General features: G+C 39.3%; 1 protein-coding gene across 5 annotated transcripts in view; it reads right to left on the bottom strand.

Annotated features, from left to right (window-relative positions):
• Window positions 1–24,304, bottom strand: part of LOC126284241 (dynein regulatory complex subunit 5) — a 118,163-nt gene that overhangs the window by 18,176 nt on the left and 75,683 nt on the right. For all 5 annotated transcript variants that reach the window (XM_049983026.1, XM_049983028.1, XM_049983027.1 and 2 more), the window contains exons 6-7: window positions 21,433–21,563; window positions 1,291–1,478 (exon numbers count right to left, since the gene is read on the bottom strand). In XM_049983026.1, coding sequence (XP_049838983.1) covers window positions 1,291–1,478; window positions 21,433–21,563 — 319 coding nt within the window. The remainder of the gene's footprint in view (window positions 1–1,290; window positions 1,479–21,432; window positions 21,564–24,304) is intronic.

Genomic DNA, 24,304 nt, shown 5'->3' with positions numbered 1-24,304 from the left:
TTTCATGATTTTGATTTCTTGGACTTTCTATCCCTCAAGAGGAACACGACTCTCTTCTCCACACTGGAAGGATATTTGAACACTTGACCTAACAGTCACAAGAGCTGCATTCTGTTAATATACTGGTTAACCAAATTTCCTGCAGATAACCCATCCATACATAACCTAGATGTTGACATTTGTAGCAGTATAACTGGTAAACAATGTAAAGATTATTGTAAAGAGAGGAAATCTTGCCTTTGTGTACATTGACAAATCTGGTGAACTCAGTTGAATATAAAGCTGGTTGTTTTGTTTTAGATCCCTACTCACTAATGTCATTGTATTACTTACATCTGTTACCTCATCACTGTCCCACTTGTCTTCAAGCTGATTAATGTCAGCTGGCATTACTGCTATAAACAGTATTATGCTTTACATATCACATGGCATATTCCTCCAGTGTACTGGCATCCATTATCTGTAATACTTGGCATTTTGTCACCATTTCAATTAACAGAGACCCATTATCGGCCTTTTAATGCATTTTAACTGATACTCCCGGTGGTTTCTCTCCTTTATAACAGAACAACCCTAAATCCAGGCCATCTTAGGTTGATGGGTGTTAGCTCTCTCTGCTAGTCCACAAGAAATCTAAACACAGAACACTTTGCACGTGGGTGCTCAATATTTGGCATCAGCTATTTTACAGGATTATAAAGACACAATGAGAATTATGCCATGTTAATGTATGGCTTGACTCACTACACATATCTGAAGTTTCTTCTTCATGAGGAAATTTACAGAAAGCAATGAATGAATGATTAATCAATGTGTATAGAAACTTGTTCACTATATTGTTCATTAAGGTTTACTGTAATTATCATTTTACTCTTTTCTAACTGATGTATTAGAAAGTCTGATCAGTGTCTTCCTCTAATAACCAATTATTTGAGCACACTAACTTTTTGATAGTTACACTCAACCATCATTAACATTTGTTCACTCATAGTTCATTTAGCAATATTTTATAGGCTATGTTTGTTATGGCGCTTTTCTACCTCAACTAGATTTGTCATTATTCTTGGACAGGAGAATCCCTTGCCTGAGTGAAAATAATATCGTATTAACCATTGCCTAACTTCCAACTTATATATTTTTCTTGGCACCCATAACATTTATTTGTTATTGACAATTACTTTCTTGCACTAGATGAATGTTTGATACTAATGTATACTACTGGAATTCACAGTTTGAGACAAAGATGCTATCAACTAAAAAAAAAACAAAGACAAATCAGCAGTGACATACCAATCATATTGTTACACAGATTTAGAATATTCAATGTTGGATGAGATTGCAGCAACTTTCCTAAGGCCATTGCACCTGCATCACCCACCAAACAATGTGAAAAATCCAGTTCAATTAGTGTTTTATTGTTGACAAGATGTTGTAGCAGAGCAGCAAGGCGGATGTCATCCAATGTGCAACGATGTAGCCTGTAGAACAAAACTTCTTTTTCAGAAGCATGTAAATACACAGTACAGTATGAAGTCTTTTGTTATTTTTGTAGGTGTTATGCACCTATGCTCAAATTTTTAAAATGTAAATAATATCATTGTGGAATCTTTGATTATTCTGATTCAAATGTTCATTTAAAAGAGACAAATATGGGGAAGTAGGGAAAATAAAGTTGTAAAGCTCAGTCAATGTGATTTCAGTTTTATTTTTAGAGTAATTTTTGTCACTATCGGACTAGAGTATAGGAAATTTACATGGAGGACACACTTCAATACAAAATAAATATGACCATGTACCTAATACTAACATTTGTCTCTTATACATCTAAGATATTAAAAGTTATTTAGTTGAAAAATGACACTTTGAAATAAAGCAGTACAAGTCAAATTACTTTGTTATTGTCCATTTAGAACAGGTAACACACTTCCCTAACAATGTCTAAAGACATCCAGTCTTGTCAATCGCAGAAGCCCCTTCATTTATGTTCTACTATCAGTATGTTCCTCAATGACAATTACTGATTCATAAACACAACATTGTTTCAAACATAAATCTCATAATTAATCCTGTGTGCTTTTCTCCAAAATAACTGATTTACTGAAACATTTGTCTCCTAGGATGTAACATAACACTTTCAACTCTTAATTATCTTTCTACCAAATTCTTTATACTATTTAGCCACGATGCAGCCGCATGTGACCACTCAATGCAGGAGCCCCACAAGGACTCTACTGCCAATACCAAGATGGCACATGAAGACTACTGCTGCGGCACTGTTGTCATTAAACAGAAACAATGCTTTCTCAGAGAAAGGGCACACTGAGCTTCAAAAGTTCCAGAAGCCAGCAATAAGTAAGGAGTTTAACACCCCTTACACTCCCCCTCCCCCACTGCCAGTAGAATTTTTCCAAAACTGTGAGAAAAAAGTTTTTAAAGTCCCCCCTTCCCTCACCTCCCAAGAAAAAATCAAACAAGAAGGAGAAAAAGAGAGAGAGAGATACAGATAAAGATAGAGATAGATAGATAGATAGATAGATAGATAGAGAGAGAGAGAGAGAGAGAGAGAGAGAGAGAGAGAGAGAGAGAGAGAGAGGGGGGGGAGAGGGGGGGAGGAGAGAGGGGGGGGACGAGAGAGGGCGGGAGGAGAGAGGGCGGGAGGAGAGAGGGCGGGAGGAGAGAGGGCGGGAGGAGAGAGGGCGGGAGGAGAGAGGGGGGGGAGGAGAAACAAGAAGAAGAAAACAGAAATTCCACAGAAATTTTGACTTAGCAACAAGATCCCTACAGAAACAAATAACTGATTCCCAACCCAGCAATGGTTTCCTCCTGAGTTGTTATACTATAATACAACAAAAATATCATGCACATACCACACTCTGTCACCCATACAACAAAAATTTACAGCAATTCATATTTTGATTAGCATATTTGATAAGTGGACAGTCAACAGAAATAGCAATGAAAATGGTTGGGAAAAAAAAGGATAATTCATTTTTGTGTCAAATCTAAGTCTCTGTAACATACACCTTATCATCAATTTTTCTCCTTAAACAGAATATGTTTCTTTTTCTCTAGCCCAACATCACATCACTTAAAATACCTTATGACAGTAATCATACATGATATTTCACCCCCAGCAGTCATATTTCCATAAATTCTGGAATTATGATAATGTCAACTGACTTTTGTATTCAAACGCTGATCAGTCTATTCAAAAGGAATATTACTATACATATAATGGCTGCTTAGTACATAGCAGAAAGCATAAAAATGCAAATTTTCATTAAACTGCAGCTTAATTAGTACCATCTGATTACCTAACACAGTAAAGCATTTTAAACTGTACCTCAGCTAGTATGTTATTACTTATGTGATATCAAATTAAACTGAACATGAATTTATACATCTAAGGCAAACAACATGACACCAAGGTCAAGCATATTGTCTATCATGACATAAAGAATTAGATAATACTTTGTTTTTGTGTGGGTAATGTAAGATTAGCAAAGAATCCGGTATATAAATATGTAAAAAACATTTATAACACAAAGAAATACAAGCTGAGGATTAGCCATCTTGAACAAAACACTTACAAACACATGTCTAAGTGACACATTAATGTTTTGGTACAACACGTTTAGCAAAGTACTCACTCAATGGCAGGTGGATGTAGCAACTAATTTTGACATTCCTGCTCCTGTTGTGGATGCCAGGCAAGCATGGTGAGCACTGATTGATGCATAATAGCCATCGATATGGGTGAAGGTTGCTGACCTGCATGCAGTCCTTCTCAGCATATGTTGCCATGATGGCAGTACAGGAGGTCCAAAGAACAGTCACAGTTCTGTGCATTGCAGTGAACGTGGCCAGGTGGAAGGGGACACTGCATTACATCATAGCTCCCTCCCACTGTCATCTCAGCAGCTCCCCAGACATATAAATAATGAATGGCTCAGCGACAGTACACCCAATTAGAATCATAGCACTGCACAATGGATAACACTCCTACTCCTCTATCCATCAACTCATAAGTGTTGCAATTAAAAAAAAAGGTCAAAGAGAAAGAATATTCTACTATTCACTGGAAAGACAATCTACATTTCTGTTAGCCAAACATATCTGCAGTATTTTAACACAAACAGTATGTAGATACTAAGAAAATCAATGTTCATAAATATTTGACATGTCCTTTTATTTGTAAGTGCCACTCAGGCTTCTTGTGGCCATACAACATGCACAATACACCATGCCAATCCCTTCTCCCTTTCTTTCTTCTCCTCTTCCATTGTGTAATATATATGCCTTTGTAAAAGGTCGAATGAGAATAAACAACTTCAGTTCAGCATAGCCTGCTCTGTGCCATTCTGTACATGCGTTTATCCTTGTCTGTTCATTCCTTTCTCATTCCACTAAATCCTGTGTTTCTGTCAGTGACTCGGTGGGCTGTAATAATATTACACATACTTGTAGCAGTAATTGTGTCTTCTCTTGTTCTCTTTGTGTTTCCTCTCGTTTCCCATTACTTCTACTCTGATCCATTTTGTGGAGATCTTCCTCATGCCTGGTCTACTGTTTCGGGTATTGCGCCTGTTAAATGATCACAATCTTCACATATTAGCCATTGCATCACACCACATTTGATGTTATTCTCTTTGTACCATACTTCAAAATACTGATTACTTCCCATTCCCTTTTCCAAAAATTCTGTGTACATTTTGTTACAGCCCTGACAGTATGTAACATTAGAAATGAAATTTAAACTCTCCTCTTTTGTCATTTTCAATTTGTATTTTTACAAGATCATCATCTCAAATTCAGCAAATGACAAATGTTCTTTTTCTTGCTTTCCACCATCTTCAACTTTCTTCTCACGAGCTAATAAACTCTGACATCTCAGTTTTGAGTCTTGTTTTCATTTTGTAACAGTCAGCTTTTTCTCCTCTACAACAATAATCTTTGCATCCTCTGCCTAAATATTGCTTTTTAAAGTACATTCCTTATCTACTGACAAGACAGCTTAATCTGTACCAAAAAAGTTAGCAACCAACTGTGTACTATCATGGACTGTGCATGTGCTAGTTGTTTTACCATCTCAGATCACATCAGCTGGCTTTCTGCTATGTTCAGAGCTAGATATTTCAGTTAACAAGTTAGTGTCTAAAATTGCTTCTAAATGTGACTCTATAACTATTGAACATTCTGTGAGAATAGGTGTATTTTTCATATCTTCACATACATCTATGCGTTGCTCTTCTTGTCTCTCTTCAAGCATCTTCCCCATTTCCTCTCAAGCCTTCTTAAATGCAGATTTAATTTCTTCCTTTAATTCTTTTGCCATTTTTTTCAGTCAATTCATGGTTTCTTTTTGACTTTCTTCTAAGTTTTTCTCCATTCTCTCCAGATTTCTGTGCAAATTTCTCTTGGTCTTCTAATTTTTCTATCAGTTCTCCAAGTCTTTTATAATTTTTTCTTGGTTTTCCTTTAGAAACACCACTATATACAACAGACTGATAGCTAGGGGTGGCTGTTTTCCTAATAAACACTATCATATCTACAGACTGATACTTGGGTATGGCTGATGCTCAGTTTTACTACAAAGTGGTGTCTCCTGTATTTCTTCTCTTTTTTGCATTCAAGGTGTTGAAGTTTTGCTCACACTTGATTCTGTTATTAGTTCCATGTCTACAGACTCTCTCTAAGGTATGTCCTCATATCTGGAATCTTTGGACTTGCACTACCAAAAATACCCCCTCATTATGGGGTTGTCTTCTCACAACAATATTGAGTTATATTTGCTCCTTTCCTGACATCATTTTTGCACTTTAAAGTCGAAAGTATGAAACACATGCCTACCTAACTCCCACTATGCAAAATTCATCTCACACTACATGATTAAAAAGTTTTGCCTACAGCAGCAATTTCAAAACTACATGCAACTGGCAGTATTGCAACACTTACTATTCATCCCTCATTTTCTGCACAAATAGGCCAATGTAAGGCTGTATACCAAATTACCATTCTTCACTATAGTGTAGTTGTCATTCAACGTGTCATGAAATGTAAGGCTCCGACAATGTCTCTTTAGTTTTATTTTTAGATTCATTTTGCAGCTATTGGACTAGAGTATGGGAGCTTTACATGGAGAACACACTTTGTTATGAAATAAACCCAACCATGCGCCTAATACAATGACATGTCTTTTATACTTCTCAAATATTATAATTATTCAGTTAAAAATGGAGAATGCCACTTTGAAAAAATAACAGTACAAGCAAAATTAATTTGTTTTATTGTCCGTTTAGCATGTAACACACTTGCATAATCATGTCTAAACACATGCAGCCTTGTGTTAACAGATCAGCTGATTTCACATTCATTCTGAAATAACCATTGCTACATTGCATTCCAATACTAATTAAACAGATAATCACAGAGCACAGAAGCCGTTTCATTTATGTTCTACTATCAATATGTTCCTCCTCAACAATTACTGATATGGAAACATGACCATGTTTGAACCACAGATCTCATAACTAATCCCACGGGCCTTTCCATGAAATAATGAATTACTAAAACACTTGTATTCTATAAAGGGGCATAACTCTTTCAACAAATTTGTCATACTATTATTTGTGCCACAGCTGCATGCGACCACTCCTGCTCTACTGCCCACACCAAGATTGCTTATGATCACTAATATGAGGCACTGTTGTCGTCATACAGCAACACAATGCTTCCTCAGAGAAAGGCATTCTCAATTTCGAAAGTTCCAGAAGCCAGCAATAAGTACAGAGTACAATACTGACACATTATAACATCAAAGATAGCAGTACCTCCTACAAAGTGATGGGTTAAGATTATACAATACGGAACAGATTTTTTTTTTACCTTGCAAAATTTACATATTCTTTCTGAAAAGCTGAGGAAACAGTTTTACAGTTTGTCTTCTCTAATCATGGAAAGAACTGATATAGAAATGCCAGCCACTTGCAAGAAGTCAATTTATTTAATTATGAAAATCCCAAAGCATAATTATCATAGTGTTTTATGTAAATGACCCTGCTCTCTTACCTTTGTATCTCAAGGACCATTTACAGTAGTTGAGAGAGAGTCAGATAACTGGGATTTTTTGCAACTGCTACTACAGTCTCTTAACAGTTGAAAGAGCCTTTGACCATTTATGCTGCAATTCTTTTTATGAGTCAGATACATGCTTATTTCAACCAGACACTGATCCTTGAGGAATATTCCAGTATGAAAACATTCTCTTTTATAAAAGAATCACAGATTCCTAGTATCTTAAAAAGCCTGTAATTTAGTTTATCTATAACTGAATCTATGTGATGATTCCACTTGATACCTCCCCTCTCCCCCTGCCCCCCTCCCCCACCACCACCACCACACATATTTTTACACTGAGTATTTGCATGGAATCACTGATTACAGTTGAGACTCATTAGCTGCATAATTAAACAATGGAAAATCCAGAGTGGAATAACAACGACTTGGAAAAGAAAGATTGCTACACACTAAGTAGAAGAGGCATTGAGTTAGAGACAGGCACAACAAAAAATAATGCTAGATATATTTTGCTATTGGACTAAGTCTTTCATCAGACAGAAAACACACAGACATACACCATACAAGGACAACTTGCATAAAACATTTGGCCACAGTCATCTCTGGGCAATAAGGCACCTTGGTGCCTGGAGACGACAGTGACCATATGTGTGCAAGTATTGCCTGTGTGAATGTGTGTGTTTTCTATGTCTGATAAAGGACTTAGTCTGATAGTTGAAGATATCTAGCATTCTTTTTCATTGTGCCTATCTGTGACTCAATGCCTCCTCTATATGGTGTGTAGTAATTTATCCTTTCCATATTGCTGTTTATCACACAGTTAATTACTACTAATTTCTTATTTCATAACTTCACATTTCTCTATATTAAAAGCTAGTCCGCCTGGATCCATATGGATACCTCTACCCATGGTCATCACTTTTTAGTACACAATGTGTGAATATTGCAAGTTGGATTTTAAATTATTAGTATTATTTCCTCAACAGGATGCCAAGATGGGCTTGGTCAGTTCATCAGCAGACAGTGACAACAGAATAGTGAACACAGGTGCTAGTAGGCATGGCAAAACTGCACCAGCAAGTGCTGCTACAAAACTTGAGTCATTAATACACTCCTGGAAATTGAAATAAGAACACCGTGAATTCATTGTCCCAGGAAGGGGAAACTTTATTGACACATTCCTGGGGTCAGATGCATCACATGATCACACTGACAGAACCACAGGCACATAGACACAGGCAACAGAGCATGCACAATGTCGGCACTAGTACAGTGTATATCCACCTTTCGCAGCGATGCAGGCTGCTATTCTCCCATGGAGACGATCGTAGAGATGCTGGATGTAGTCCTGTGGAACGGCTTGCCATGCCATTTCCAACTGGCGCCTCAGTTGGACCAGCGTTCGTGCTGGATGTGCAGACCGCGTGAGACGACGCTTCATTCAGTCCCAAACATGTTCAATAGGGGACAGATCCGGAGATCTTGCTGGCCAGGGTAGTTGACTTACACCTTCTAGAGCACGTTGGGTGGCACGGGGTACATGCGGACGTGCATTGTCCTGTTGGAACAGCAAGTTCCCTTGGCGGTCTAGGAATGGTAGAACGATGGGTTCGATGACGGTTTGGATGTACCATGCACTATTCAGTGTCCCCTCGATGATCACCAGAGGTGTACGGCCAGTGTAGGAGATAGCTCCCCACACCATGATGCCGGGTGTTGGCCCTGTGTGCCTCGGTCGTATGCAGTCCTGATTGTGGCACTCACCTGCACAGCACCAAACACGCATACGACCATCATTGGAACCAAGGCAGAAGCGACTCTCATCGCTGAAGACGACACGTCTCCATTCGTCCCTCCATTCACGCCTGTCGCGACACCACTGGAGGTGGGCTGCATGTTGTTGGGGCGTGAGCGGAAGACGGCCTAACGGTGTGCGGGACCGTAGCCCAGCTTCATGGAGACGGTTGCGAATGGTCCTCGCCGATACCCCAGGAGCAAGAGTGTCCCTAATTTGCTGGGAAGTGGCGGTGCGGTCCCCTACGGTACTGCGTAGGATCCTATGGTCTTGGCGTGCATCCGTGCGTCGCTGCGGTCCGGTCCCAGGTCGACGGGCACGTGCACCTTCTGCCGACCACTGGCGACAACATCGATGTACTGTGGAGACCTCATGCCCCACGTGTTGAGCAATTCGGCGGTACGTCCACCCGGCCTCCCGCATGCCCACTATACGCCCTCGCTCAAAGTCCGTCAACTGCACATACGGTTCACGTCCACGCTGTCGCGGCATGCTACCAGTGTTAAAGACTGCGATGGAGCTCCGTATGCCACGGCAAACTGGCTGACACTGACGGCGGCGGTGCACAAATGCTGCGCAGCTAGCGCCATTCGACGGCCAACACCGCGGTTCCTGGTGTGTCCGCTGTGCCGTGCGTGTGATCATTGCTTGTACAGCCCTCTCGCAGTGTCCGGAGCAAGTATGGTGGATCTGCCACACCGGTGTCAATGTGTTCTTTTTTCCATTTCCAGGAGTGTACATGCTTGGAAAGTATAAAAGGATACCACATGAACGCTCAAGTGCTCCAACATTTTTTGTTTTAGATATTGGAACAGCAAATTCAAATCATTTCACAGTGTGTAGGTAACCCTGAAGACCTAAATAACCGATAAATGCTCTTTGAATAACTTCAGTCTAATGGCCTGTGCTGTAGATTAGACAAATGCAGTATATTCAGCTATGGCATATCCTGGATCTGAGCTTGGGGAGTGGGAGATGGGGAAAGGAGAGGGGCACCAAATATTACTTTCATGGTGAATGGCGGAATAATTTTAATAAACAGGCAGTTAGAAGTAGTCATAACAAAGAATTAAGGCCAGTTAGGGAAACGGATTAGTCCAAAACAGGAGAGCGATTTACTTCACTTTTTCATGCCCAGAATATTTCTTTTAAAATTTTTAGCCCAATATTTGGCCACATCTAGTGCTTCTTTCTTGTCAAGTCATAGGTTGTCAAGGGTACGTCTTGTAGGGCAGTTGAGACATTGTCAAAGATATTTTATGTCCTGAACTTCACCAAAGTTGCATTTGTTGTCCACTTCATCTTTAAGAATCTGCTTGATTAGACTTGATTAGACTTAGACTGACTTCTTCAGTATTTAGGATCTGAGGATCCAGCCACTTTATAAACCTTCCCAAGTGGTGTGAGTTTCATGCATCCTGTTGTTATCCAGCATGTCGGGTTTAGACTTGTATTGACTTTTTCTGATATTTGTGGATCTGATCCATACAGGGCATCCATTTTCTGCTGTGGAAAAGCAAATAGCCTGGGCAGTTGTTCTTAGTACAGTTGGTCTGATTCCCCATTTACTACTCATTAGTTTCCTCAGGATGCTGTTCCTGGAGGCAACCTTATCATGGGGCTTCTTGCATTGATATTTGCATGTTAGTGATCTATACATGACACACAGATATGTCGGTCTGTCTGTGTTGTGGGTTGCTGCCATTCCAAGATACTTTCATCTTTCTGGTTGCCTTTTTTTTGGCAAAGGTGGAATGTGCTAACTTGTACCTGTGAAAAGACATACTATTTAATGAGTTTTCCAATTCTACTGCCTCTATGCTCTTTCCTTCTGTGGTAATAGCCAGATCATTGGCATACAAGAAATGGGTAATATTAGTGGTGTTGGTTGATCATTTGTGTACAGGTTAAGAGGGCCAGATCACTGTTCTGTGTGAACATATTCTTTTGTTAACACCATCAACATTTCCTGACCTCCAGTGTTTTATAAAACTCTCAGTTTTGTAATAGGGATTCAACAATTTTTGTGGGCTGATGCTCCCCAAATTGTGTCTTTTTCATAAGTAATCTCTGGCTGACAGCCTTATATGCAGAACTTAAGTGTATCAGAACTACTCACATTATTTGTTTGTTTTCAACCCCTTCATTTATGCGTTCTTTACGGGGCAGGAGTTGACTGGTAAATGATTTTCTGGGTCTGAATCCAGCTTGCTGGAGAACGAGCTTTTGATCTGCAATTAAAATAATTCATTTGTACAGCTTATATTGATGGCATAGGAGAGCAATCACGACAGTAATTCTTCAGCTGGCTGCATGTTTCCCAAGTTTCAATAGCACTACTATGTCCGATTTCTTCCATGTCTTTGGGATCTTACACATTTTTAGACAGTGGTTAATGAGTTGTAAAATCTATTGTTTGGCACTACGGCCATGGTGTTTGACCTGTATTGTGTATATATTGTCAACTCCAGCTGCTTCCCAATTTTCTATTGAATGCAGTCCATGATTAAGTTCTTTTACAGTAAATGATGTCTTTAAAATGTCTGATTCTTGGCTCTGGCTTCTGATAATTTTTATTTTCTGACATTTCTTGTTGGATTTTCTATTTAGTAGGAGTTGGTGGACAATCTGACTGAATGTAACTGTAGGGGGTTGCTTGACCATCTTAGGATCACAATTATGTTCCCTGACTAGGTCCCAGGCCACTTTGCTACTGTGAGTCATATCCGTTCTTTCCAGGGTTTCAACCCATTTCCTCTCTACTGAGTCACAAATCATTTTCATTAGAGAAAAACAGAGGGACAATGACTGGGAACAAGGTAAACAGAGATCTGAGATGGTAGAGCATATAAGAGATATAGAAAGAGGGGAGGGGGTGTAAGGAGGGAAGAAGAGAGGGAGGTGAAGAAAGAAAAAAAGAAAGAGAAAGAGAGAGAGAGAGAGAGAGAGAGAGAGAGAGAGAGAGAGAGAGAGAGAGAGAGAGAGCTCGCATAATATGGGTGGTGGTGGGGGTCGGGGAAGAGTGGTAGACAAAGGCTGCACACTATCTGTATGGGGAAGAAGTGGTTTGACAGTTACAGAAAGGGAAAAGGTAAGATGAATCAGTGGGAAATAGGTCAGCAGAGGTTTAGGTCAGAGGGATTGCGAGGACACAGGATATGCTGGGGAGACAATTCCCGCTTGTGCAGTTTAGAGAATCTTGTGCTGGAATGGAGAATGGCACATACAGCAAAGCTGCAGTAAATAATTTGTGTTATACTGTGCAAAAGGTTTGTCAATTGGATGGTCAAGTTTGTGGTTTGCTTCAGTTTGGCAGTGGCCATTCATGCGAGTTGGTTGCCTGTCATGCCCACATAGAATGCTGCACAGTAATTCAGTACAGCAGATATCTAACATGGCTGCTTTCACACATGGGCCTGCCTTTTACTAGGTAAGAAATTCCTGTGACTGGGCAGTGGTAGGAGGTGGTGGGTGGGTGTATGGACCAGATCTTGCACAAGGGAACAACCCAAGGGGCACAGAATTGAGGGCAGTATTGGAATAGGGATGCATAAAGATATTCTGTACACTGGGTGGCCATCAGAACACTACTGTGGGTGGTGAGGTTAGGATTTTGGGTAGGATATCACACATCGCAGGACACAACAAGAGGTAGTCGAAGCCCTAGTGAACAATGTGGTTGAGATTTTCGTGGCCAGGGTGGTACTGGTTGGTCAGAGGAGTACTGGTCAGCAGCTAGTTAACAGGTTGACTGGTGTCAGAGAAGGAGATGGTATGAGAGATCTGCTTATGGATGAGCAAGATAGGATACTGTGTCAATAAACACTCTAGTACAGTTAGTGTATTTTCACTACATGCGTACATGCGGCATCCATGAGTGGGGAGGCTTGATGTGAAATGTGTGACAGGTGTCAAGAAGAGGTAACATTGAGGGTTGGTATGCTGGATATGAGCCAATGTACTATTTATGGAACCACCTGAGAGGTGGAGATCAACATCTGGGAAGGTGACTCGTAGAGTTCAGAGGGAACAGGTTAAGTGCACTTGCGAGTAGGTTTTGAAGCTATGGACAAGAGAGAAAAGGTCGTCCCTGACATGAGTCCACCTCACGAAAATGTCATCAACGAATCTGGACCAGACAAGGGGGTCTTAGATGTTGATTGGATAGGAAGGATTCCTGATGGCCCATAAGCATATTAGGCCCGAAAGGTGCATATGAGTATCCATAGCAGTACCACAAATTTGTTTATAGATTTGGCCTTAAAAAGTGAAATAACTATTAAGTCAAGAGGTGCTTGGGCAGGAGGATTAGGAAATGGATTTAGTATCAGAAGGGTGCTGGGAAAGGTAGTGCTCCACGGCTGCTTTTCCCTTTTCTCTTATGTCATTGTCGAAGTGTCCAAACTATTCCTTCCCTATCCAGATTGTGTACTCCTTTCTTCCACAACTCTACTTCATCCATTGTGAGCACTCTCTCTCCCTCTCCACCTTTCTCCCTTACAACCTCCTCCCATTCCTCTCCCTTGCCCTATACCTCTTACACCTCTCAACTCCTGTTTTTTTTGCAGCCATTGAGCCTCCTGTCTTTCCTTATCCTGTAATGCACTGTGTTGCTCTAGCCCTCCTTGCCTTGCCCATCCTTCCTTATTCCCTCCTCACATCCATCAGTCCAGGCACCTTTTTTCTAATAACCATTGTTGCCACTGTAGTATGACTGGATATGAGTACTTCCTGTCAGAAGAAGACCTGTGCTTGGCTAGTTAACAATGTGTTCTGTTATGTGTGTCTATGCACCACACATCATTCTGCTAAAGGTGCCTTTCCTTTATTTTGCATAGCATTCCCTCCAGGAATTTTCGTTATTGTTGTACCCTGGTCAATCTAAAATACTTGTAGTGAAACAAGTTCTGCATTATTTAATTATTTACAGAGAAATGTATGGACTTCAGTAACAGAAGTTAGTTGTAAATATTGTGGCTGCATTGTTACTAAGGTCTCTGTGTAAACTTCATGCCAATATGAATGAAGCTAATAATTAGGGAAAAGCCACAAAGACAGATATTATGTACTGCCTACCAAATATCACTTGCTGAAGCTTCCATTGCGTAGTCTCATTCTTCAGCATTAAACCACACCACTCACCTTCAGCAACTGGAGAGTTGATGAGTTTGTACATCCACAAGCAGAAATATAATATAGATATCTTGCAGTCTTCCCATATTCAAAACATACCTTGTTCAAATGTCTTAATATCTGTCTTATGCATCTCTGGATGCTAAGACCTTTCTTCTTTCGTCTACTCTTGACTCCTACATGTGCGTGTGCATGTGCGGGTGCGTGTGTGTGTAGAGAGAGAGAGAGAGAGAGAGAGAGAGAGAGAGAGAGAGAGAGAGAGAGAGAGAGAGAGAGAGAGAGGGGGGGGGGGGGGCAGGAATTAAAGTAGAACAAAGATTGAGGAAACACTAATTTCAATTACAAAGTTAACTTAAATCAACATATATTTTATCAGATCAGATTTGATTCTCCTCATTCATTAAGTAATCTTTTCTGGCTCTCTCTGGCAGAAAACTGAGCAAAAGAACAAATACACAAGATAAAATTTTGTCAACACTAACACCGAGTCTAGAAAGCTCTCATTATTTAAAACTTGAATAATGCATTTTGGCTTCAAATCTAGGAGGTGTCAGATCTAATTGACAGAAGATACAATATACTTCCAGGCCTTAAGGGCATAGAGCGAAAGGGCAAAAACTGCAGTTGATTGGTTACGTGGTTAGTTTTTTAGTTTTTGTGCAACCTCAGCCCACACTAGATTCATATTAGTGGTATATGGTGGCCAGTCCATGATGCTGAAATCCATATTACACAGCTGCCACTGAACAGCTGTGGACTTATACACTTGAGAGTGATCTTACTGCAATGTGAATTTTCCTTCATCGCCAGAACTTGCACTGAAGGCTGAAATAAGAATGTACTGCTTGTTATCAAGAGTTTCCTCACTTCTGTAAAGTACTCTCACTTGAAATGATACTTCAAGTGATTTATATTTTGCACTACAGATGCTATTTAAGATATGTAATTCAATGACTTTTTATAGTAAGAGAACGCAGACTTAGTGTATGAAGTATTAGTGATTGCAATGAAAATGAACAAAATGCTATCTCTGAATTTTTGTAAGTTGTTCATGACTTGTTTTTATGACTCACTCACTCACTCACTCACTCACTCTCTCTCTCTCTATCTCTCTCTCTCTCTCTCTATCTCTGAATTGCTCAAGAAACAGACACTTCTCTTTCCTGTCTTGGCTATTGCCTATGTAAGCATTTGTAATTTTTGTTAATAGTAAGTATGTTAACATGAAATTATATAAGTGTGTTTATTTATTTGAGATTCTGTAAGTACTTTTAACACTTTTCAGAAGAACAGCTTGCTGATAAACGATTAACAACCATTTTTTACATCTTGTGCAGTCTGCTACTAATGGTAGCAAACTTTTTCAGAGCCTGCAGTTATTAATCCTCTTCGAAGACCAATGTCTTAGCATGATGAAATTGATGCACCTGTAATAATAATTATTATTCACATGACTGAATTACAAATTGCGAGCATGTTATTAATGCACCAGACAAATGATTCTATGTCTCTCAATATCAAAATCACAATAATTAACAATATTTGTTCTCTTGTCCATATAATTCTTCCTCTCATCTGGAAGAGAGAGTTATACACCCTGCTCGTAGAAATGCAATCCTAATAAGAAACCAATTGCCAAGCACTTCTTTTGTCATGCTGCACATTTTTCATGATGTGTAGCCCCTCATGGCCTGTATACCACTCCTGTTCCATTGTTGCTCAGAGGAAACACCTTCTTAACAGTAAAAAGTACGTTCTCCAATGCCACTCTCAGAAGGTGCTCTGCAGATGCCATTCAGTAAACCAGAACCTCACCAAGTTCCTGATCTGATGGTAGTCCATCTTCCCTCAGTTTGCACTGAACTCTGTCACTGGAATTTGGGAGCTGGTCTCTTGTACCAAGTGTCTCATGTTTATGAATGGAAACTATTGGTTCTTATGCACAAGTTTTCTGTCCTGGTGTCAGCCCCATCTGTTTCTGCCATGGCTGGAAGCTCTGTTGATAATGCCTCTTTCAACATAGTTCCTCCACCATCTCTTTGCAGTACATGATGTGGCATTACCTGCTGCTGGCATCTCTATGGAAAACCTGCCTTTTTCAATGAGAGTGATGACTATCTTTAACTGAACATTCCCAGTGAGCCATTACAACTGACTGCACACGGTACGTATTTCTACCTGCCACTCTCACACTGAAGTCTGGGTAGTAAGTAATATATTTCTGTTAAAACGGGTAGCAGTAGTGACAGAGTGAACAAAGACGTATTTGAAAGCTGTTGCTGCTTATTTTATATCTGGTTGTAAGCCTTTGTGGTTCTGGCCTCTGGTGGTCCACTGCTCAAAGACACTATGACATATTGTCAGAAGTCTTGGTTTGACTGTTGCCCAAAACATATACAATTTTTTTCTGGCATCTGTGTTCATCTATGCATATCCGAGTGTGCCTAAATTTGAACAAGTTAACAAAAGAAAATGGCAGCTATACCAAGCACGAGTCAAAGTCCAATTTCTTAAAAAATCTGCATCTAAATCATGGATGGGCAAATAGTGGCCTGCAGGCCGGATCTGGACAACAATTACTTTCACTCTGAAATTTGAGGGGGAGAGAGTCAGGCACTAACACTGAACTCCACTCACACACATCTTCGGAAATTCATTATTCTGTTTAGCTTCTGTATAATACAGGTCAATGTGTGTAAAATTCAAGTGATTTCGACTTTTAAACTTTTTAAAATGAACAAAGAAATGATGTCTCAATTTGTTTGTTGTTACAGAAACAACCCATGCATAAGCCATCAGCCATCAAAAACATTTTTGGACAAACATTTTAAAATGCTTGCTAATAGTGTTTGTAGATATTAATACACTAAATTTCAAACACTCTAATAAACTGCCTGTGGCCATAAATTACAAAGTCGCTCATAGTTTCTTGTCGACTGAAATTGGCTATCTCACTGATGTATTTTATATTTATATTATTTCTTGTATTAATGTTAATAAATAATTTTTGTCCATTGTGAACATATTAGAACACTGCAAATGTTGAAACCAAAGGTAATTTATAATGAATCGGCTGCAACCAGTTGCTTCTACAGGTGTTTATTTTTCCATGATGACATTCCATGATGACATTCCAAGATGCTTGGCACCCGATCTTCAGGTGTTTACATTTACTTACATGTTGTGGGCATTGTTTCTTCACTTACAACATTGCAGAATTTTCCAATGGAAGTTTTTTGACAGCTACTGTAATATGCTGTAAGTAAAGAAACAAAGGTTATGACATGTAGGTAAAAGTAAACATCTGAAGAAAGGGTGTACATAAAATGAATTTACTCTAAAATATACAAGTTTTGAGGCATAATTTGCTGGCATGTCATATTGGGAAACGGGTGCCATTTATACTGGTGCATGACCTCATAAACATTACCATCACATGTGCTATAGTTTTGACTATGTGCTAAAAGCCCTGCTGTCATGTCATGTGACAAGCCAGCCTGCAAGCTTAAACAAGTATGTGCATCATGCCCCTGGGTCACCTATGGTTGCCCACACCTAACCTGCAGATGGAAATAAGATACTAAAATGAAGGTTGTCAGCTCAAACTTGGCCCAAGGCATAGTGATTATCATATAGTGTTTCTTTTATCTTTTTGAAAACTTAGTGAATAATAACATTGTTATTGTTGTTGTTGTTGTTGATGATGATGATGATGATGATAGAGCACAGTGAGTTGCTCTTTGGCCTAACTGTCAAATGCCAATGTTGAGAATATGAATCACTGTAACACATATGTGTTGCTACAGCAGAAATACATGTCGTGTGTGTGAAGTTATTGTTGGTTTAATATATTTGATCTGCAACTAAGGAACATATTTATAAAAGCAGATTTTTATTCTATAGGGTAAAAATTGTAGAGGGAGACCAAGAGATGAAAACACTAAGTAGATTCAGAAGGATGTAGGTTGCAGTAAGTACTGGGAGATCAAGAAACTAGCACAGGATAGAGTAGCATGGAGAGCTGCATCAAACCAGTCTCAGGACTGGAGACAACAACAACTACAACAACAACAGGAATTTTGTTGATTTAGACTGAATACCTTCCATTTACTGGGTCTGAATCTCAACTCTATTCCTAGACTCTTCGCATACTATAATTTCAACCATCACGTGGACTGATATTCGATCCAATCTGTGGATACATAAGAAACTTCCTTTCCTGCAGTCAGTCCTAGGGTTAATTTGTATAGCCTTTTACAATAAATTTTTGCTGCCACTTAATCTCTGTGTTACAGATGTACGATATGTACACATGCATCAAGTTATCGGAGATATGACGTGTGAATGGCAAGTCACTGTACCAGCATACTACAGGTGTTTGCTGAATCCTGTCCAGCAGCGACTGGGCCCATATTGGAAGACAGGCCATGCAGTCACAGAAAATTGTTTGACACACCTTCGACATCATAAGTATGAAAAGGAAGGCAAATGGACACTAAATCAATAAGCTGTGTATGACATTGGTTATAAACCCATTTGACATCCACAATCAGTACCATGGGCATATTACAATTAACTGGAGGTCATCAGTCTTAGTTGAACCCAGGACATATATGATGACATCCAGTGCTGTATTTGTCAATATGTGTTATTAGCAACTAGTGTCCCACTCTTCTTCAAAGGCCTATTCCGATTTCTTCCACTGCTCTCTGTACCATGTTATTGTTGCTATGATGCTTCACCATATGATTGCAGTCCATCTCGTCATCTTCTCTTTCTCCTTTCTTCTTTTAGGACAAGTAGTCTGTTGCCAATTTGTTTGTAAACCATTACAGGTTCATCTGCACAATATACAATGCCCCAGAATTCATGTCTGGGGGCTAAATGATGAAAACTGGTCTAATATTATAAAAATCACAAAGTAATTAGAGATTTTATGCCATAGTAGGGTTGGTAGACGTATATTTCACAGCATCATCATTGTACTAGACCCACTTTTTATACAAGCATTTTAGTCACAGGAATGTTAAGTGGAAAAATAGTTAGTGCATGTTACAGACAAGACTAGGAGGCAAATAATATTGTAAGCATTTTGCAACATTTTTCTTAACTGTACCACTGGCAGGAAGATACAGTGAATCACGATTTTTATAACTTTCATCATTTTATCCTAATGTTTAGTTCATATGCAATGAATTATAGTGAATCTCAAAATACATCCATTGTAATATCCTCATTACTTGAGATGTGAATGGATGAATTCTAACTCTTTCATAATGCTTATTTCCAGACTTCATATATTACAGACAATATTTTCTGACAAGAATGTGATCCAGTAAAATAGTGCTTTCATTATAGATTTAATGATTGATTGCAGGCACACAAATACTCATTTGCTGCTACTCAAAGTTTACTGTCATTAATGTAATGGAAAAATGTAATCACTGCTTCTAAATTCCTGGCAACAGTAGCATTTAGGTGCAGCTATATGAATGTCCAACACTTCTCATTCTGAACTAGTAATAATTTTTATGTTTGTATCTTGCTTTTAAGAATCACTCTCTGAAAATTATTGTGCAGTTGCGTCTTACTCTGACATAAGTCACCATATCTTCTGCTACTTTCTGAAGAAGAAAAATACTTGAAATGCAGTGCAGCTGATAAGCAGTAAGGCTAACTACTTCATTACTCTCATACTTGGTTGCATAATTTAGTTAAACATTATCTGAAATTTTGCCACAGATTTATTTAGTGAATTCTACCTGCAATTAAACAGTTAAGCCTGAATGGCTGATAGTGTACCCATATAAATGTGTTCTTAGAAGTTTAGTGTCCAGTTACTGTCACCATGATTTGAACATTCAGTCAGCTCCATAATCTGTCTTGTAGCTATGAGACATATGGAGTACCCCTATCAGCCAGTCCAGTAAGCACCGCTTAGTACATGTGGTATACACAATTACAGAGTGAGTGTCAGATATCTGGCATCTGACCTCATTTTGTGGACTGGTTCTTCTGTTGCTGTTGCCAAATGGTTTGAATTTCCTACCATTTTGGCTATGATGGCCAAATTGTTTTGCTGTTGAGTGTACAAACTTTTTTGTGTTTCTTCCAGTTGAGTGAATAATTGCACAGTGTGTGATCCAATTCTTTGTTTCTTGCTGGTATTGCTATGCTACTATTTCACCTGTATCTGTGGTCACAGCTTCTTTATCTGATGTAATGTCTTCACCGTTTCGTTACATTAAATCTCATGCACTTTTCCAGTCAATATGATTGTTCTAGCACTATTTTGGCCACCATTTCTACGCAGATTATGTTCAAGTACAGCACTTGTGATGTGGATAACTTTCAGTTTTCAGAAACTGTAAGGTAACTTCCATTGAACTATTATTCAATTATTGTATTTCTTGTTCACATGAAACAAAAATCATGATTTACACTTGATGAACTGTCAAGTCACTGCCATGTGCTATTTCCAATATGCACAGAATTCATTTTCTGTAAACACAACAAAGCATTTTTTAAAAAAAGCACTATTTGTTTTATTTTATATTTTAATACTTTCAAATAACAACAACCCTTCTTCAGTATGCATATAATCTGCTGCAGTTTTGTTTTGAGACATGGAGGCTGTTAGCAAAATTTTCCATTAAATTTCATTCTTATCATAATTGCCTGTGTATACATTTTTTGTGTGTGTCGCACCAGCAATGGGCAAAAATATTTGGTGATGGGTTGTGTGTCTCTGACTACTGCTCTGGATTTTCAAACTGCTGTTCTTCTGGTGTCTTGTGGTTTCAAATAACTGATTCTATGAAAATTAATCACCAGTACTGATTGATATGAAATATGTATGTTCAAGGGAATATTGTTACAGCAACCACAATTTTTTTATTTATTTTATATATTTGCCTTAGGAGTTTCCTAAATGTGCCTCACCTTAAAATTCATTAACTGTTGCTCTTACTGCTGTTTTTATATTCTTTAGTTCATTGCATACTATTAAGAATTAATTTCAATGTCTTTACAGTATACTATTTCCGTAGTTCATACTGTACAAAATGCTATCAGTATGTCTTTCTCCTATCTTACTTGTTTTCTAAGTTAATATGGAAGTACAGGCACAGTGTTCATCATACTGCTCTACAGATGGATAAGGGCAATATTTCCTTGTATATTTTATACTGATGAGAAGAGAAGGGAAGATTAGGACATAACATCCAAGAGTTATACTGGCATACATTTTGTATTAGAAACAGAGTACCTCAGGGGCTTGTAAAGTTCATCACACCACATGCACCTACTTGCAGTTCATCATTGATATGGAAAATGTTGGGCAAACATAAATTTACATACAATATGACACTTACTTGCAAGTAGTTCTTGATTTCACCAAGTTCAAAGCTGCAGTATTCAATTCTCACCTTAGAATTGTAATGTGCTGAAGGCTTTCCATGCCTATGCCAATGTTATGGCAATCAGATACAGCAAACTTGAAAAACGACCATTTAAAATCCATGCCACAATTCAGCTCCCCAAAAACTATGTCCAGCTCCTGAAATTACAACAAAACATTGATTTATAATGAACAAATTACTATCTCAGTCATTTGTTGCAGTTTAATGGTCAACAGCAAATGAATGCAAATCTCTGGCTTCTTCCCTCTTTTCAATCTGCTGCAATTTTAAAGCATACTACACAATGTGAAACACACATTGTTACTTGTAACTCTTTTCTCTTTCTTTTGTCATATCACTGTACTTAATATGTTGCTTCAAAGAACCAGTTGCAATTTAATCAGTACATGGTATCTTTGGAATAGTTACAGTATAAATCTGCTGCAGATTTTCAGGTTTTAAATGCTTTTCGATTATACAGGGTGGTCCAAAAGTCCGGAAACACCCTCATAAAACTCAAATGGAGTGGCAAACAAGGAAACAGACTCCCTACACATGAGGAATGAGAAAACTTTGTAGGCTATGCTACCAACATGGCGGCCATCTTGAAAGCCGCCATCTTTGATTCAACTCCAAAATTTCAAATGGGTATGTGGTCATGTGACATATCAAACAGATAGAGAATTTCACCAGAAAAACAATGCCGTTGTTATTTTAAACATAACTTTATTCATTCTCAGGTTATAGCCAGATACATGTGGCAGCGGTGGGAAGCTCGACAGCTTGTGTGTTATGTGTCAAAGAGACATTACACCGATGTTACACAGTACCGAGAGACCATCAACGTGGTGGCCACTCCACAGCACCCCTACGACCAATCCATTTTTGAGAGAACTGCACATCCAGGTATGCTCGCAAATTGTGCCTGTAATGTGGTGGGGCTCCATCATGCTGGAAGCATTCCGAAAATGTCCGTCCTCCATTAACAATGAGGCAAACACTTCTTCATACAATAACCTCAGATAACCATTGGCTGTTAACGTACCATCAATAAAAAAAGGTCCAACGACTTTGGTACCCCACACACCACACCAGACCATCACTTTTTGTGAGTCGACCATTTTGGAAGCATCAATCCAGTGCGGATTTGTGTCAGACCAGTATCTGTGATTCTGCTTGTTCACTTCACTATTGATAAAGCAATTGGCTTTATCACTGAACAGCACCTGATAGGGGAAACGTGGGTGTATCTGCAGCTGCTGTGTCACCCATTCTGCGAACTGTACCCAACGGTCTGGGTCATACTCGTTCAAGTGTTGGAGCAGCTGAATTTTGTACGGGTGCCATTTGTGCTGTGATTAAATTCGCAGTATGGAAGTACGGCTAACCCCACATTCTGGCGACAGGCGACGAGTACTCCGTTGCGGACTCTTGCTAAATGATGTCAACACGCTCACTCTTGTTGCTTCATTGGTGCCAGATTTTGGTCTTCCAGCTTTATGTTTTTCTGCAACAGAACCTGTTGCTCGGAATTTGGCCAAAAGCTTGGCAATTGCATTGTGAGTGATGGGCTGTCTGGTTGGGTGACGACTGTTTAAATCCTCAGCAATGACCCGTGTGCATCTTCCTCCTGACATCAAGATGATTTCAATGCATTATTCATATGTTAAACACATGTGTTGAACACATGTAACACACCAGGCATCGGATAGTCACTTTGCACCATTTCAGACTCCATTTTATGACTTCTCAGTAAGTAATACTCATGCTGCCGAGCGTCCCACTGCTGCCGCAAGTAATTGGCTATAACCCGAGAATGAATGAAGCTATGTTTAAAATAACACCGTCATTGTTTTTCTGGTGAAATTCTCTATGTGTTTGATATGTCACACGACCACATTCCCATTTGAAATTTTGGAGTTGAATCCAAGATGGCGACTTTCAAGATGGCCGCCATGTTGGTGGCATAGCCTATAAAATTTTCCCCTTCCCGTTCCTCGTGTGTAGGGACTCTGTTTTCTTGTTTGCTACTCCATTTGGATTTTATCAGGATGTTTCCGGACTTTTGGACCACCCTGTATATTTTTCTGTACTGAGATGCCAATGTTCTACCACAGCATGGGCTGCTCTTCATCCACCTGACAAATTAAAACTGTATGCTAAACTAGGACTCAATCCTAGACATCTGCTTTCAATAGGAAACACTTAAGCATGTGACCCATCCAAGCACTTACAGCTACCATCTGATACTGCTCCTTCCCCTCTCTAGTTCCTAATTCACACAACAGGAGAAATACACTGACAGACTGATGCTTAGGCTGGGCCACATTGCATGCCTGGTTCTTTCAATTAGCAGTGTGATGCTCTCAAAAGGATACATATATGGTAACCCTCTCACAGCGATGGTATACGGGCCAGGTGCTGACAGAACCCACAGTTCCTCAACCAGAGACTTGATCAGAACATTTGCTATGTATGAGACCATGCTGCATCACCCACCACCAACTGCCAGCACTTGCCTGTACCATCACCAGGACTTGGCCTCTGCAACAGAGATGTCAAGAACTTGGTATAAGCTGACATTATTCTGTTCTAATGCTGAGTGACCATTAACTTCCACCATTTCGTCATTACGGCTTTCAGCCAAAGTTACACTCTTATAAATTCAGTGATTAACTTGTTTCCAAAGGAGGAGTATTTGGTTTATATACTTTTCAATAAAACTGTTACACATTGTTTTCCTGGGCTGTGTTCACCTGTGTCGCAACATCATTGGATGTGATGTTTTTGGTACCCCATGTCCTAATCTTTTGATGTTACTGTGCAGGTGATGCTGTTATTCCAGAACATGCAACACACCATGCAAGTGATGGCACACAAAATGATGACCATCACCACA

The sequence above is a fragment of the Schistocerca gregaria genome, chromosome 8, assembly GCF_023897955.1.
Source record: "Schistocerca gregaria isolate iqSchGreg1 chromosome 8, iqSchGreg1.2, whole genome shotgun sequence".
NCBI lineage: Eukaryota > Metazoa > Arthropoda > Insecta > Orthoptera > Acrididae > Schistocerca > Schistocerca gregaria.
The sequence above is the reverse complement of the archived record's forward strand: the minus strand, read 5'-3'. Positions and strand labels throughout refer to the sequence as shown.